Here is a 13,641-nt window from a genome sequence, read left to right as displayed (position 1 = left end):
GTTTTAGCAAGGCCTTGTTTTCAAAAAAACTTGTTGATGCTCATTTTGCCTTATCCCATTTTCTTCTTGTGCTGATTTAACACTTTAAAGCTAAGACAGCTTAGTAAGACCTTGTGGATGTTAGGGTCTTTAAACTTTATCTTTCTTTTTTTTCTTTATTCTAAGTACAAATTAGCTGTTAGTCTACAGTAGTGATCCTGCATTCTTCCTCATAGAGGGTTTCACTAGGGTAGCCCTGAAACAATCATGGTGAACTTTATTATTTTATTTTTTTTTCCTTGTTTCTTGTATTTTCCTTTCTTCATTTCCCCATCACTCTTGCTTCTAGCTACAGATTTGTATTATAATCTTGTGTTTATTAATAAGTCAGTTGAATACTGACTTTGAAACTTTTACTCTCTTTCAGGTGTTACTATTAGTTGATATGCAGTGTGGTCATATTACCCTCCTCATGTCCAAATTGGGTCAATTTATTGTGAGAAGCAGGGATGATGAAATAGGTCTTAGTTTGCTGATCCTGCTAAGCCCAGTGGGGAATCCATTCCCAGGCAGCCATTGTTAAGAGGAAGTGTTGTCAAGATAAGGAATCTATGTATTTTGTCTGAACACTGAATATTGTATGATCCACATCTGTTGATGTATTGGTATTGCTTAATGGAGAGCACAGATGATAGCTAGTTGATCCCTTAATAAAGAAAATGATTTGGAATTAGTTTAGTTCTTTACATCTAGTTCCTGAGCAAATACTTGCAATATCTATTAGACTTTTTCTTTCTGTCTCACAATCCTTTTGTTTTTGAACTTGCCACTTACTTTCTACGTTGCAAAACATTAAACTTTTACAATTTCCCATCAACTGCAGATCTTACTGACATGATTTTTGCTTATTTATCTAAATGTAGGATTTGGCATTTTTGGTGGCATTTTGTCACAGGGGCTTGTCTGGCAGGTATTTATTCGTGTCTCAATGTTTCTCCTTGCTGAATTTTCTTCTCTTCATGTATCATCTTCCACAGTCCCTGTGACATTTATCTATAGCACTGTGCTATGCTGAGAAATGCTATTGTTTTATAACGCTCTAATTTACCCAACATTAAAGCTAAGGTAACAGCTGTGTACAATAATACTACTGTATTTAAAATATCTTTTGGTGAATCATGGTGGATGTTGCCCTTAATTTCTGGTAAATAGTTTAAACACCAGTTATATTCTACAGTGGGTGCCTTGCTTTTATTTTTCAAGTCAGGCTAATATGTTAGTGTTATAGCATCATGCCTGAAGTAGGCCCTTGATGACAGGAATTGGAAGTTTGGAAGCAGCCTTTTTGCCCCCCAGTTTTCTCCTTAGCAAGTGTAAGTAAACTCAGCAGTCGTATTTCTTCATATCCCCCACTTCAAAATAAGGAAGCTTTTTCATGGTTTGTTTCTTTCTTTCAAAGTCAACAGATGCAGATGATTGGTTGAGGTGCTGCCTGCAGGAATCTGTGAATAGCTTCATTCGTTATTTTTTTTTCCCTCACTAGTACAATTAAATTAGTTTTAGCAACAGGGAGAGTAGTGGTTCTGTTTTGTGGCTTTAAATGTTGTCAGTTAAGTGTGTTCTAGTGCAGAAGATGATCAGCCTACTGCCACCACCACCACCCCCCACACGCACACCCTTGCTGGCTGACAGCCAGATGAATTGTGCTGGCAGTGATAGGCTTAGACTTTGATATCAGCTTTGGGGTTTTTATTGGTTTGGATTTTGGTATTATCTTTGCTGGGGGTTTGTTTCTTTTTAAATGCTTGCAACCCAAGTGTACATAATTTAAAATTATTTTGCTTGTGTGGTGTTGTAATTCCAATGTTTTCCCTCGTGATATCTCTACAGTATGGTAGTATTTAACCTAATGAGGAATTTGATTAAAGTTTTAACTTGGTTCCTTTGTAAAATTGTTTTAGAAACCCAAATGTTTTTGAATAGTCATGAAATAAATGTTTAACTTTAAATATTATTCTGTTTAAGTACGTTAAGTCTAGTGTGAAATGAATGTACAGGTGGAATAATCCAGTGGTTTAAGAATATGCTAAGGTCAGTGATCATATGACTTGACACAATTCATATAATCAGTGACAAATTCAGAGTTTGTCTCTGTGGGGAATTTTACTACTGTTATTTTAACAGTATTAGATGGTCTGCATGGATTTATATTATGTGTGAAAACACACTTCTGGTGTTCCAGTTACTTTTATAAACACTTTATTTAATCAAGTGTTTGGTAGTATTTTGTGTATAGTTGGTCTAAATCACAACATGAAATATAGTTTGCAAGTACTTCCTTAAAGATAATTTTTTCCCCTATTGTGTTTATGAGAAAAGTAAAACTAGGGAAACAAAACAGAGTTTATATTTGCTTTGAAGAAATGCATGCTCAAAAAAAATAATGGGGGGGCCACGATACACACTGCTGATCTAAAAAGACTTAAAACAATTGTGTGTGTGTGTATACACAAAAATATGTGGGATTCAATAGAGCTAAGTAAGGGTTTGGGTGGTTGAGAAATACCCTTGTTTGACTCCTCTACATTAATGATTAATATTCTCCCTTCTCTCTCTCTCTTTCTCCTTTTAATGTTTAGTGAAAAGTATCTGATTAAACTCTGAATTTTCATTCCTGATTTATTTAATCCAGTGCATTCATTTGTACGCTATCCATGTGTCTGGGCTAACCTAACAATTGATTTATAGGTGAAGCTAATATCTTTTTAGTGTGATATTTTATTTCTTTTTTAAATCCTATTTAATTAGCCATTGTGTAATATCCTGTTAACTTCTAATTGCAGCCAATCGGATGATGATTCTGGGTCAGCATCAGCTTCTGGATCTGATTCAAGCTCTGGAAGCAGTAGTGATGGAAGTAGCAGTCAATCAGGTAGCAGTGACTCTGAGTCTGGTTCAGAGTCAGGCAGTCAATCAGAATCAGAGTCTGACACATCTAGAGAGAAGAAACAAGTTCAAGCTAAACCACCACCAAAAGTTGATGGATCTGAGGTAAACCAGAACATATAAATTAACCCTTTGTGGGGAAAAAAAACCCACTGCAGAGTAGTTACAAAAGCAGTTTTAGTTTAAACAAACAAAACCCCATAATTTTTACTTAGAATGTTAACTTGATTGGGTTAGTGAATGCACATGCTTAGCTCTCATAACAAACATTGGGCTCTTAAATTCTCATCTCTGTAAATACCTACAGTTAGACAATTACCTAAATTTTATCATGCAGAAGCACCTATTAATTATTGCATATTTTTGAAGACAAAACCACACATAATGTTGTTATTTCTAAAATTTCTTAAAAGTTGTCTCTCTAATGCTTAGTTTCTTCATATCAATAAATGATTGTATGACAATCTCAGATGCGGCTTGTCTTCTGTATGGGGAAAAAGTCTGCCAAATTTAGGAAAAAAAAAAAGCAAAAAGTGGTGTTTAGAAATCCCTTAAATGCAATGGATGAGTTACCTGAACTCTCCTTAATTTGAATGATATATATGAAAGGTAATATTTCCTGCCGTAGGATTCAAAGGCTGTTAAGGATTCTTTTTTTGTGGGCTTTTTTTTTTGGTTGTTGTTCATGTTCATGCTTTTGATATTGTCTCTCCACAGTATCCTTCTGGAGAAAACATCCAGCACACAGCTAGAAAAGTTCATAATACAATGGGTGAACAATTGGCTGACAGGTTGGGCTCAAAGAGTTGTAGTAATTGGGGTTACATCAGGCTGGTGGCCAGTCATCAGTGGAGTTCCCCAGGGCTCAATATTAGGGACAGTTCTCTTCAGTGTTTTTATAAATGATCTGGGTGCAGGAATCAAATGTACATTAAGTAAATTTGCTGATGATACTAAACTAGGAGGAGCTGTGGACTCCCTTGAGGGCGGAGAGACCTTACAGAGAGATCTGGATAGGCTAGAGGGCTGGGCAATCACCAACTGTATGAAATTTAGCAAGAGTAAGTGCCGGATTCTCCACCTGGGATGGGGTAATCCTGATTATACATACAAATTGGGGTATGAGAGGCTGGAGAGCAGACACCCAGAAAGAGATCTGGAGGTTTGGATTGATGGCTAGTTGAATATGAGTCAACAGTGTACCCCGGCAGCCAAAAGGGCCAACTATGTCCTGGGGTACAGCAAGCACAGTATAGCCGATCGAGGGAGGTGATTGTCCCACTCTGCACTGCACTGGTGTGGCCCCACCTCGAGTACTGTGTGCAGTTTTGGGCACCTCAATATAAGAAGGACATCAAACTATTAGAGTGTGTCCAGAGGAGGGTGACCAAGATTGTGAAAGGTCTTGAGGGCAAGACTTATGAGGAGTGGCTGAGGTCACTTGGTTTGTTCAGCTTGGAGAAGAGAAGGCTGAGGGGTGCCCTCATCGCAGTCTACAACTTCAAGGGGGCAATGGAGGGAGAGGTGCTGATCTCTCTCTGGTGACCAGCGATAGGACACGAAGGAATGGAATGAAGCTGCGTCAGGGGAAGTTCAGATGGGACACTAGGAAAAGGCTCTTCACTGAGAGGGTGGTCGGTCACTGGAACAGCCTCCCCAGGGAAGTGGTCATGGCACCAAGCCTGTCAGAGTTCAAAGAGCATCTGGACAATGCTCAGTCATATGGTTTAGTGTTAGGTAGTCCTGCGAGAAGCAGGGAGTTGGATTCGATGATCCTTATGGGTCCCTTCCAACTTGAGATATTCTATTGTTCTATGTACTTTGGTATTCACATATGAAGCAAAAATATATCAGCTAAGTGGACTGAAAGGGCTTACCTAGATCAGTTTAAAAATTTACTTTAAAAAAAAAAGTTATCTTAATAATAGAGAGGCCTGCACAACTATTGTTATACTTACTGTAAAAATTGTCAGCAATTCTCATATAACATTCCTTTCTGCAGAAGTCTTGCTACTTTAAAATGATATCCAATATTATTAATGCATGAAGTATTTTATAGTGAGTTTTTTATTATTAATAAAATTGAGATCGATCTTAATAGTGATGCTGCTCATCTTAAGAAAAGTAACTATGTCATAAACTTTAAAGTTTCAATAGGTTTAAATGACTCTTTTATCTGAATTCCAATTCAGTTTTGGAAGTCCAGTCCAAGTATACTTGCTGTGCAGAGATCAGCAGTGCTCAAGAAGCAACAACAACAGAAGGCAGCCTCATCAGACAGTGGTTCAGAAGAGGTGAATAACATATAAGTTAGTAAATAAAATGTAAACGTGCATGTCATTACTCCATATGTTAGAATAAAATTATGTAGAGCCAAGTTCTGTTCTCCTAAGTTTGTGTGTGTTTAAAAAGTCTGGTTTTAGTCTATAAAAGTAATGTTCAAATACCTGACATGTTTATAAGGAAACATGGGGGGGGGGATATTTAGTTGCATATTTTCAGGTGAGTTGTGCCAAAATAATAGCAGTTTAGATTGATATTTTTAGCTAGATATTCTGTGATGTATGGACAAAATTTTCAAGTCACATAGTATTGCAACTTTCATTGCATTCCGAGTTCCATAAAGACAGTTAAAAATACTAAAAGACTTTTCCATTATTGTTTCTATATAAAAGTAGCTGCTGCAGTTTTCCAAAGCACTTATATGGAGTAGAAAACTGTATTTTTGCAACTTTTGTAACAGTTATAAAATAATTCTTGTATTTTAAAAATCCTACTTCAATTTTAGAGATTTTTAAAACCTAATCCATAGATTAAACAAAAGTTGACTTTGTGCAGTAGGAATATCTTTTAAGGACACTAGTGACTGTGAATTAGAATTTATTTTAAAGCAGACTCAGATTTCCTTCTTTATAAAAAAAACCAGTAAGCATTGTGATCACAAGTCTTTAATCATTTTTTTAGTCAGATTTAGCTGCTCATTGTTAAAACTAAACAAAGGAATCAATCACATATAGTTAAAATATTAATTTATAGCTGTTGCTAAGTACTCTTTTCCTAAAGACTCTTTCAGGATAAAAATGATCTAAATTTAATCTTTGAGATTGGTTTTAGGGAAATTTAGGGAAATAATTTTAAGAAGGTTCATTTATTTATTTATTATTTTTTGTTTAAGAGTGGAGAGAGAAGAAGCATACATGCTATTCTCAAAATTTTCTTAGTGGTATTTAAACGTGAGAGGATATGAGGGGTGAGAGAGCTCTCAAAGGGCAGGAGATTTTATTAGGCTTTTGATAGAACCTTCATCTTGATTTATTATCTTGCAGCAGTCTAAACTGACTATATGTAGGCACAATGATTGTATTTTAAGACAGGTTTTTTGTAGTGTTTTCTAGAGTGCTGCTGACATGGCATATTCATAGATAGAGAAATACAAAATCAATAGCAATCCTGATCTTATTCAATATCAGTGAGTACACTGAGGGGGATGAAGAGGATAAGACAAAGAATATGATTTCAGTTTGAAAGTGGGAGCTGAATTATCTTTTTGATACTAAAAATACATCATTCTTTTTGTGGTAATAAATCATATATGTTCTTTTCTTCATCTGCAGGATTCATCAAGCAGTGAAGATTCTGCAGATGACTCTTCCAGTGAAACCAAGAAGAAAAAACATAGAGAGTAAGATGATTTTCATAGATAATATAATTTTTTGTTATAGCGACATAACTGTAATTACCTAGGCTTCACTTCTCTGCACTTGAAATACATAATCTTGTGTTTCTCAATTTTGATTAACGTTTTGGAATATTTTAAAATAAATATTCTCAAAGGAACATATATATCACTATTCATTTCTGAACAAAAGAATATATTACCTACAGTGTTATATAAAAACATTCATCAGCACTTTTTATTTTTAAAGTAATCTTATTTGCAGCATATTTTTCAGCTGAAGATCCTCCCCAAAAATTATTGAAGAAATAGGAAACTACTTAAGTAGGATGTCTCAGATAAAATTTAAGTTGGAATCCCATGGTTCATGCCAAACTTTTAGACACTTTAGAGGCAAAACCACAAAAAATTATTACAGGTTTGACAGTAATAAACTGTCTTGGCTAGTCAATAAAGTTAAGTTGAAATTGAGCTGATTTTAAGCTGTAGATGAAAAAGTTTGTGAAAAAGATTATACCTTCTCATTGGTAGTGACCTGTGTGTATGTGGGGCAGTGTTTTTGTTTGTGTTTTGTTTGAGGTTTTGTGGTTTTGGGTTGGGGTTTTTTTGGTGGATTTTTTGTTTGTTTGTTTGTTTGTTTTTATGAACAGTGTATAGAAATTGTTCTCTCATTCCTCTTCTCCAGTTAATTGAATCATCTCAATATTCAGGGTTGCAAATATAATCAAGGAATGGGGTGAGGCAAAAAAGCTTGCTATACGAAATAGTATTTCTCTCGTGATGAATTGTTATTCACAGTCTTCTGTTACTTAATAATGTGATTACATACCCTGTTACAGGAAAGATACTTCAGTTTAGAAAGTAGTAACCAAATAACCTCATATATCCAGTGCTTCAATTTTGATTTATACCTATTTTTAACAAGTATGTTTGCAGTTGTTATCTGACATGCAGATCAGATTTCTCTATATATAACTTAGTACAGGATCCAAGCCCTAGAGTATGGTGTTTGATGTTCTCTATATCTCCAAATAAATACTGGTTGTGGATTTGCATAGGGTGGGGGTAATTGGTTGGTTTGGGGTGGAGTTTTTTTGTTTTTATTTTGGGGGAGTTGTTGTTTGGATGTTCTTTAATTTACTGCTTGCATAAAAAAAAAACCTTTTAAGGAGACAGATGATTCTATAGTATTTCCAAGACACACAGATGTATTGACCACAATGAAAATGTAACTTCTAGGACCAATGCATATTTAAGTGAAAGAAGTGTCAAAGCACTGATTCTTAGGCTTCCTGATCTGAAATTTAATGAAAAGGTCTTTGAGTAATATTCCACCTTTGAAGGCCATTAGTACTGTTTGAGCATCTTGATCAAAGACCCCTAAACCTGAGAATAGATAGCAGTATAAAGATTTAGCAACCTTTCAAGAATGCATGTGTCATGGATGGAAATATGATTTAGCAGCAATTCAAAATTTATTAATGATTTGAGGCAGATCAATAGGTTGAATTTTAGCAGCATGTAATCATTAACTGATTTAAGGATTTACAAGATGATTTAACAAAATAAGCGACTTAATTACAGATTCACACTAACTTGCTATAAGGTATCCCAAATCAATACATATGCATATGAACACAAACATACACCACTTGAGGAGTTGCACACATGCACACCTGAGTTCTAACTGCTAGGACCAAAGATCTCTTCGCAGCGGGCGACTCCAGTGAGCTGACAGGTGCCTCTTTTGATTCCTTATGCGCACACAAACGAATGGACAGAATATATTTGGATCCAGTAAAGTATAAGAACAGCCACACTCGTAAGAGCTAATGTGTATATTAGAGACACATGGATAGAGAGGTGGATGAAGGAGAGGCTTGCCTATAGTTAAAATTTCCCTCTTCTCCAGTTCGGAGTAAATATTCACAATGCATCAGCATTCCTCAGCGGGTGATAATTGAGACTCGAGAGGGTTGACTTGCCCTGACCTTTTAATCCTCGAGGTATCTGCCTGAGTAGTGTCCTGACTCAGAGGAGATGCTGGTCACAGCCCGCTGTGATCCAGAAGAGCTCAAAGGGTCTCACTAGAATCACTACACTTATAGGGTCCGAGATAGTTGACTTTGGTCAGGTACTTTCCCACTCCGGCCCAACTCGGACAATGGAGTATTCTGGTACTTTCCACCAGTTGTGCAAGCCCAGAACTTGCTAGATCATGAAGTTCTGGTATCACCCCCTTCTTTGGGCCACGATTTATATATTGTCAGGAGTGATCGATTACCGTTATTGTTTCCAAGCGATAGGAGTCACGGGAGCCAGATGCACTAAGGGGTTGCCATAACGTTCTGGTCTTTCTATCTTTCCCATTATGTATCCCAGGTGTTAATGGGTTGACATAACGTTCTGGTCTATTGTATTGTTATGTGGCCCAGGTTGGGGAGGGAAAATCACACCAAGCACTTAGTTGCCTAAAAGGAGGAGGGGGTTGCACCACCACGGCATGCCAGACTTTTCTCCCCCCCCAGCTATTAAGCTTAAATTTCTCTGTACAAACAGAGTCTGAAGTAAGATACTGTTGATCAGTGGGTACGTTTTTCCTGTTGCAAAGTAGAAGATCTCAGCTAAGCAGGAGCACAGAGATACTGCCACTGGGAGTCACAAGTGGCTTACTCATAGTATCCTGCATGGATGTGAAGCACTGGAAGCCATTGCCTCTCAGATTGCCATGATTCAAGTCTTTCTGTGTGTTTTTCAAATCTGATTCTGCATTATTTTTGGTTCCTGTGCTGAATTCACATGAGGCACGGGGAACATAGCTATTAGAGAATTTTGGATTCTGCAAAATATAATGTTATGGGGTTTTATGACTTGAGCATAGGTAAGTTCCAGTAAATATGTATCTTTCCAGATAAAGTCTTGTTAAGGACTTTAGGTTTATTGATGTCAAATTAACTCAAAAATTAAAGCTGTAATTTATACAGAAATCCAGATTTTTTGTTTGATTTGTTTTTTAAATTACCTCTTGATAACAGAAAACTTAATTCAACTGTCTTTGAAGCCATCGGGTATTTTTACCTGTTATCCATTCATGATAAGTTTCTGTCCTTCCAGCTGAAATTATTATTTTTTTTTCTGTGAAGAATGTTGAAATTAAAGCAGCAAGGCTGTGTTGAATACCTGATTTAAAAACAAAACAAATAAAAAAACCCTAAAAAACCCTAATATGAGTTACTGTTTTGTCTCTCAATATGTACAGTGAAGACTGGCAAATGTCTGGGTCAGGGTCAGTATCAGGAACTGGCTCTGATTCTGAATCAGAGGAAGATAAAGAGAAAAGCAGTTGTGAAGATAGTGAATCTGACTATGAGCCAAAAAACAAGGTCAAAAGCCAGAAACCTCCAAGCAGGTAAGAAGTACTTTGGTAATATTTCAAATTCGTAATCAAGAATTGTACTACTATACAGGCAAATGAAAACATTAATATTTCTTACAGAACTTGAATATTTTTTTTAAGCTACAAAAGATGTTACCATACCAGTGGTTTGTGTTGAATACCTCTTTCCTGTCTGCTCCAACTGAAAGTGGTGTAACTGAGCAGTCATGAAATACATGTATTCAGAAACAAATACAGAAGGCTTGTAGTTGTCCGTGTTGAAACCCCACTGTTGTGTTGTATCTTATTGTCTTCAAGAATTGAGCCAAAAAGCAGCAAAAAGATTGCAGGACAGAAAAAGAGGCAGCTTGATTCATCGGATGATGATGACTATGACAAGAGAGGATCTCGTCGCCAAGCAACAGTCAATGTTAGTTACAAAGAAGCTGAAGAAACCAAGACAGATTCTGATGACTTGTTGGAAGTTTGTGGAGAAGATGTCCCGCAGCCTGAAGAAGATGAATTTGAAACTATAGAGAAGTTTATGGATAGTAGAATTGGCCGAAAAGGAGGTATTTTTTCATCAGTGTTCTTAAGATGCTGCAGTACATTGTGGTGCAATGTAAACAGCAGTTGTTCTCAGCTGTAGGTAACCTGTGATGTTTGTAAAGAAAAAGTTTAAAAATACCAGAAAGTAATCTTACTTTGTTTTTCATACTCGTAAGGATGTTTCTTTTGTAAGCCATATAAAGTAAAACATAGAAGAACTTAACTAATTAATGCAGAAAGAAAAAATGGAGTGGAATATAGCTCCATATTGCATAAATGCATACCATACTGTTACATTACTATTTGTACAGTTTATTGATACCTGATAGGTATAAACTTTATACAGGGGGGTAGAGAAAAAGTGGACTGGATAAGACAGCTAACCAGTAGCCCTAATGCTGAAGTATGATGGTGGGAAAGCTGAACCATTGAGATTGTGATTTCAGTTATTCCTGTACAAATAGTCCCAATGTAATGCAATGGATGGTGGAATCTAAAATTTCAGTGGTGTATTTGCATGTGCACTTCTAAAAGTAAATTTTATGAATGATGGTAGGGGTGTTAGCCTGAAAATTAGGGTTCTGATTATAGAAAACTTGGGCCTGATCACACTTCAGAACTGCCTTTTCCCATACCTGATTTCTAGAGTTTCTCACCTGTCTCAGAGCTTGCACTCTCTTTCCCCTCAACTTTCTTTTCCCATGCTGTCCTAAATTCCAGTGTATTACTCTAGCCCCTTACTCCAATTCACAGTGCCACTGCTGTGTTAAAAGCCTTCTGGACTAGGTTTCTTATATTCTGCATGCCCAGATGCTGTTACTGTTTGTGCTGTCCTTTGCTAATGCCACACACTATTGCTATATCTGTCCCCTGCATCTGGTTGGGTCCACTTCCTTATTTGGCTCTTCTTACAGAAATGAGCATGTTTCCTGCTGCTAGTGTGCTTCAGCTGTAGTACTGTATTTAATTAAAAATTATCCCACATAAGATTCCAAAGACGGGGGGGAACAAATCAGAATGATATGGGGTTGGAAGGGACCTCTGGAGATCATCTAGTCCAACCCCCCTGCCAGAGCAGGTCCACCTAGAGCAGGTTGCACAGAAACATGTCCAGGCAGGTCTTGAATGTCTCCAGAGAAGGAGACTCTACAACCTCTCTGGGCAGCCTGTTCCAGTGCTCTGTCACCTTCAAAGTAAAGAAGTTTTTCCTCATGGTGAGATGGAATTTCCTGTGTTCCAGTTTGTGCCCATTGCCCCTTGTCCTGTTGCCGGGCTCCACTGAAAAGAGTCTGGCCCCATCCTCTTGACACCCACCCTTTAAGTATTTATAGGCATTGATCAGATCCCCCCTCAGTCTTCTCTTCTCCAGACTAAAAAGACCCAAGTCCCTCAGCCTTTCCTCATAAGAGAGATGTTCTAGTCCCCTAATTATCTTTGTAGCCCTTTGCTGCAACCTTTCCAGCAGTTCCCCATCCTTCTTGAACCGGGGAACCCAGAACTGGACACAGTACTCCAGATGGGGCCTCACCAGGGCAGAGTAGAGGGGGAGGATAACCTCCCTCGACCTGCTGGCCATACTCTTCCTGATGCACCCCAGGATGCCATTGGCCTTGGCCACAAGGGCACATTGCTGGCTCATGGTCATCCTGTTGCCCACCAGGACTCCCAGGTCTTTTTCCTCAGAGGTGCTTTCCAGGAGGTCAGCCCCCAACCTGTGCTGGTGCATGGGGTTATTCCTCCCCAGGTGCAGCACTCTACACTTGCCCTTGTTGAATTTCATCAGGTTCCTCTCTGCCCAACTCTCCAGCCCATCCAGGTCTCGCTGTATGGCGGCACAGCCTTCTGGTGTGTCAGCCACCCTTCCCAGTTTTGTGTCATCAACAAACTTGCTGAGGGTACATTCCACATTCCATCCCCTCATCCAGGTCACTGATGAATATATTGAAGAGGACTGGACCCAGTACTGACCCCTGGGGAACCCCACTTGTTACGGACCTCCAAGTAGATTCTGAATAGTAGTAAAACAAGTTTAGGAAGAAATAGTTCAAGAGCAGCCTATCCCAACGAGCAGGAAGTCAGGCAAAAATGCCAGTAGTTATGTATGAATAAACAAGGGGCTCCTGGCAAAACTCAAAAACAAAAAGGAGGTATACAGAAGGTGGAAACAGGGACCGGTAACCTGGGAGGAATAGAGACACTCTCCAAGAAGGCAGAGATGCAGTTAGGAAAGCCAAAGCACACTTGGTATTGATTCTGACAAGGTTGTCCAAAGCAACAAGAAAGGTCTCTATAAGTATATAGGTGACAAAAGGAAGACTAGGGAAAATGTGGGCATGCTGCTGAATGGAGCAGGGTCCTGGTAACACAGGACATGGAAAAGGCTGAGGTACTGAATGCCTTCTTAGTCCCAGTCTTTACTAGCAAGACTAACCTTCAGGAATCCCCGGTCCCAGAGACCAGGGGGAAAGTCTGGAGCAAGGAAGACTTACCCTTGGTGGAAGAGGATCAGGTCAGGGAATACTTAGGCAAACTGGACATAGTCCATGGGCCCTGATGGGATGCACCCACAAGTGCTGAGGGAGCTGGCAGATGTCATTGTGAGGCCAACCTTGATAATCTTTGATTGATCATGGCAACTGGAAGTGCCCAAGGACTGGAGGAAAGCAAATGTCATAGAATGGTTTGGGTTGGAAGGGACCTTTTAATGGTCATCTAGTCCACCCGCCCTGCAATGAGCAGGGACATCTTCAGCTAGATCAGGTTACTCGGAGCCCTGTCCAACCTGACCTTGAATGTTTCCAGGGATGGGGCATCGACTACCTCTCTGGGCAACCTGTGCCAGTCTTTCACCACCCTCATCATAAAGATTTTCTTCCTTATATCTAGTCTAAATCTACACTCCTTCCAGTTTAAAACCATTACCCCTTGTCCTGTCACAAGTCTGTCCCCATCTTTCTTATAAGCCCCCTTTAAGTACTGAAAGGCTGCAATAAGGTCTCCCTGGAGCCTTCTCTTCTCCAGGCTGAACAACCCCAACTCTCTCAGCCTGTCTTCATAGGAGAGGTGCTCCAGCCCTCTGATTATCTTTGTGGCCCTCCTCTGCACCCATTCCAAC

The 13,641-nt window shown here is 38.6% G+C and overlaps 1 protein-coding gene across 1 annotated transcript in view; it reads left to right on the top strand.

Annotated features, from left to right (window-relative positions):
• LOC141476641 (chromodomain-helicase-DNA-binding protein 1-like) overlaps positions 1–13,641 on the top strand; it is a 93,185-nt gene that overhangs the window by 40,375 nt on the left and 39,169 nt on the right. Inside the window, exons 3-7 of the mRNA XM_074165423.1 lie at positions 2,823–3,030; positions 5,118–5,219; positions 6,540–6,607; positions 9,861–10,010; positions 10,296–10,549. Coding sequence (XP_074021524.1) covers positions 2,823–3,030; positions 5,118–5,219; positions 6,540–6,607; positions 9,861–10,010; positions 10,296–10,549 — 782 coding nt within the window. The remainder of the gene's footprint in view (positions 1–2,822; positions 3,031–5,117; positions 5,220–6,539; positions 6,608–9,860; positions 10,011–10,295; positions 10,550–13,641) is intronic.

This window comes from Numenius arquata, chromosome W, assembly GCF_964106895.1.
Source record: "Numenius arquata chromosome W, bNumArq3.hap1.1, whole genome shotgun sequence".
In the NCBI taxonomy this organism is placed as follows: domain Eukaryota; kingdom Metazoa; phylum Chordata; class Aves; order Charadriiformes; family Scolopacidae; genus Numenius; species Numenius arquata.
Note: the sequence above shows the minus strand (reverse complement) of the source record. Positions and strands in the feature narration are given on the sequence as shown.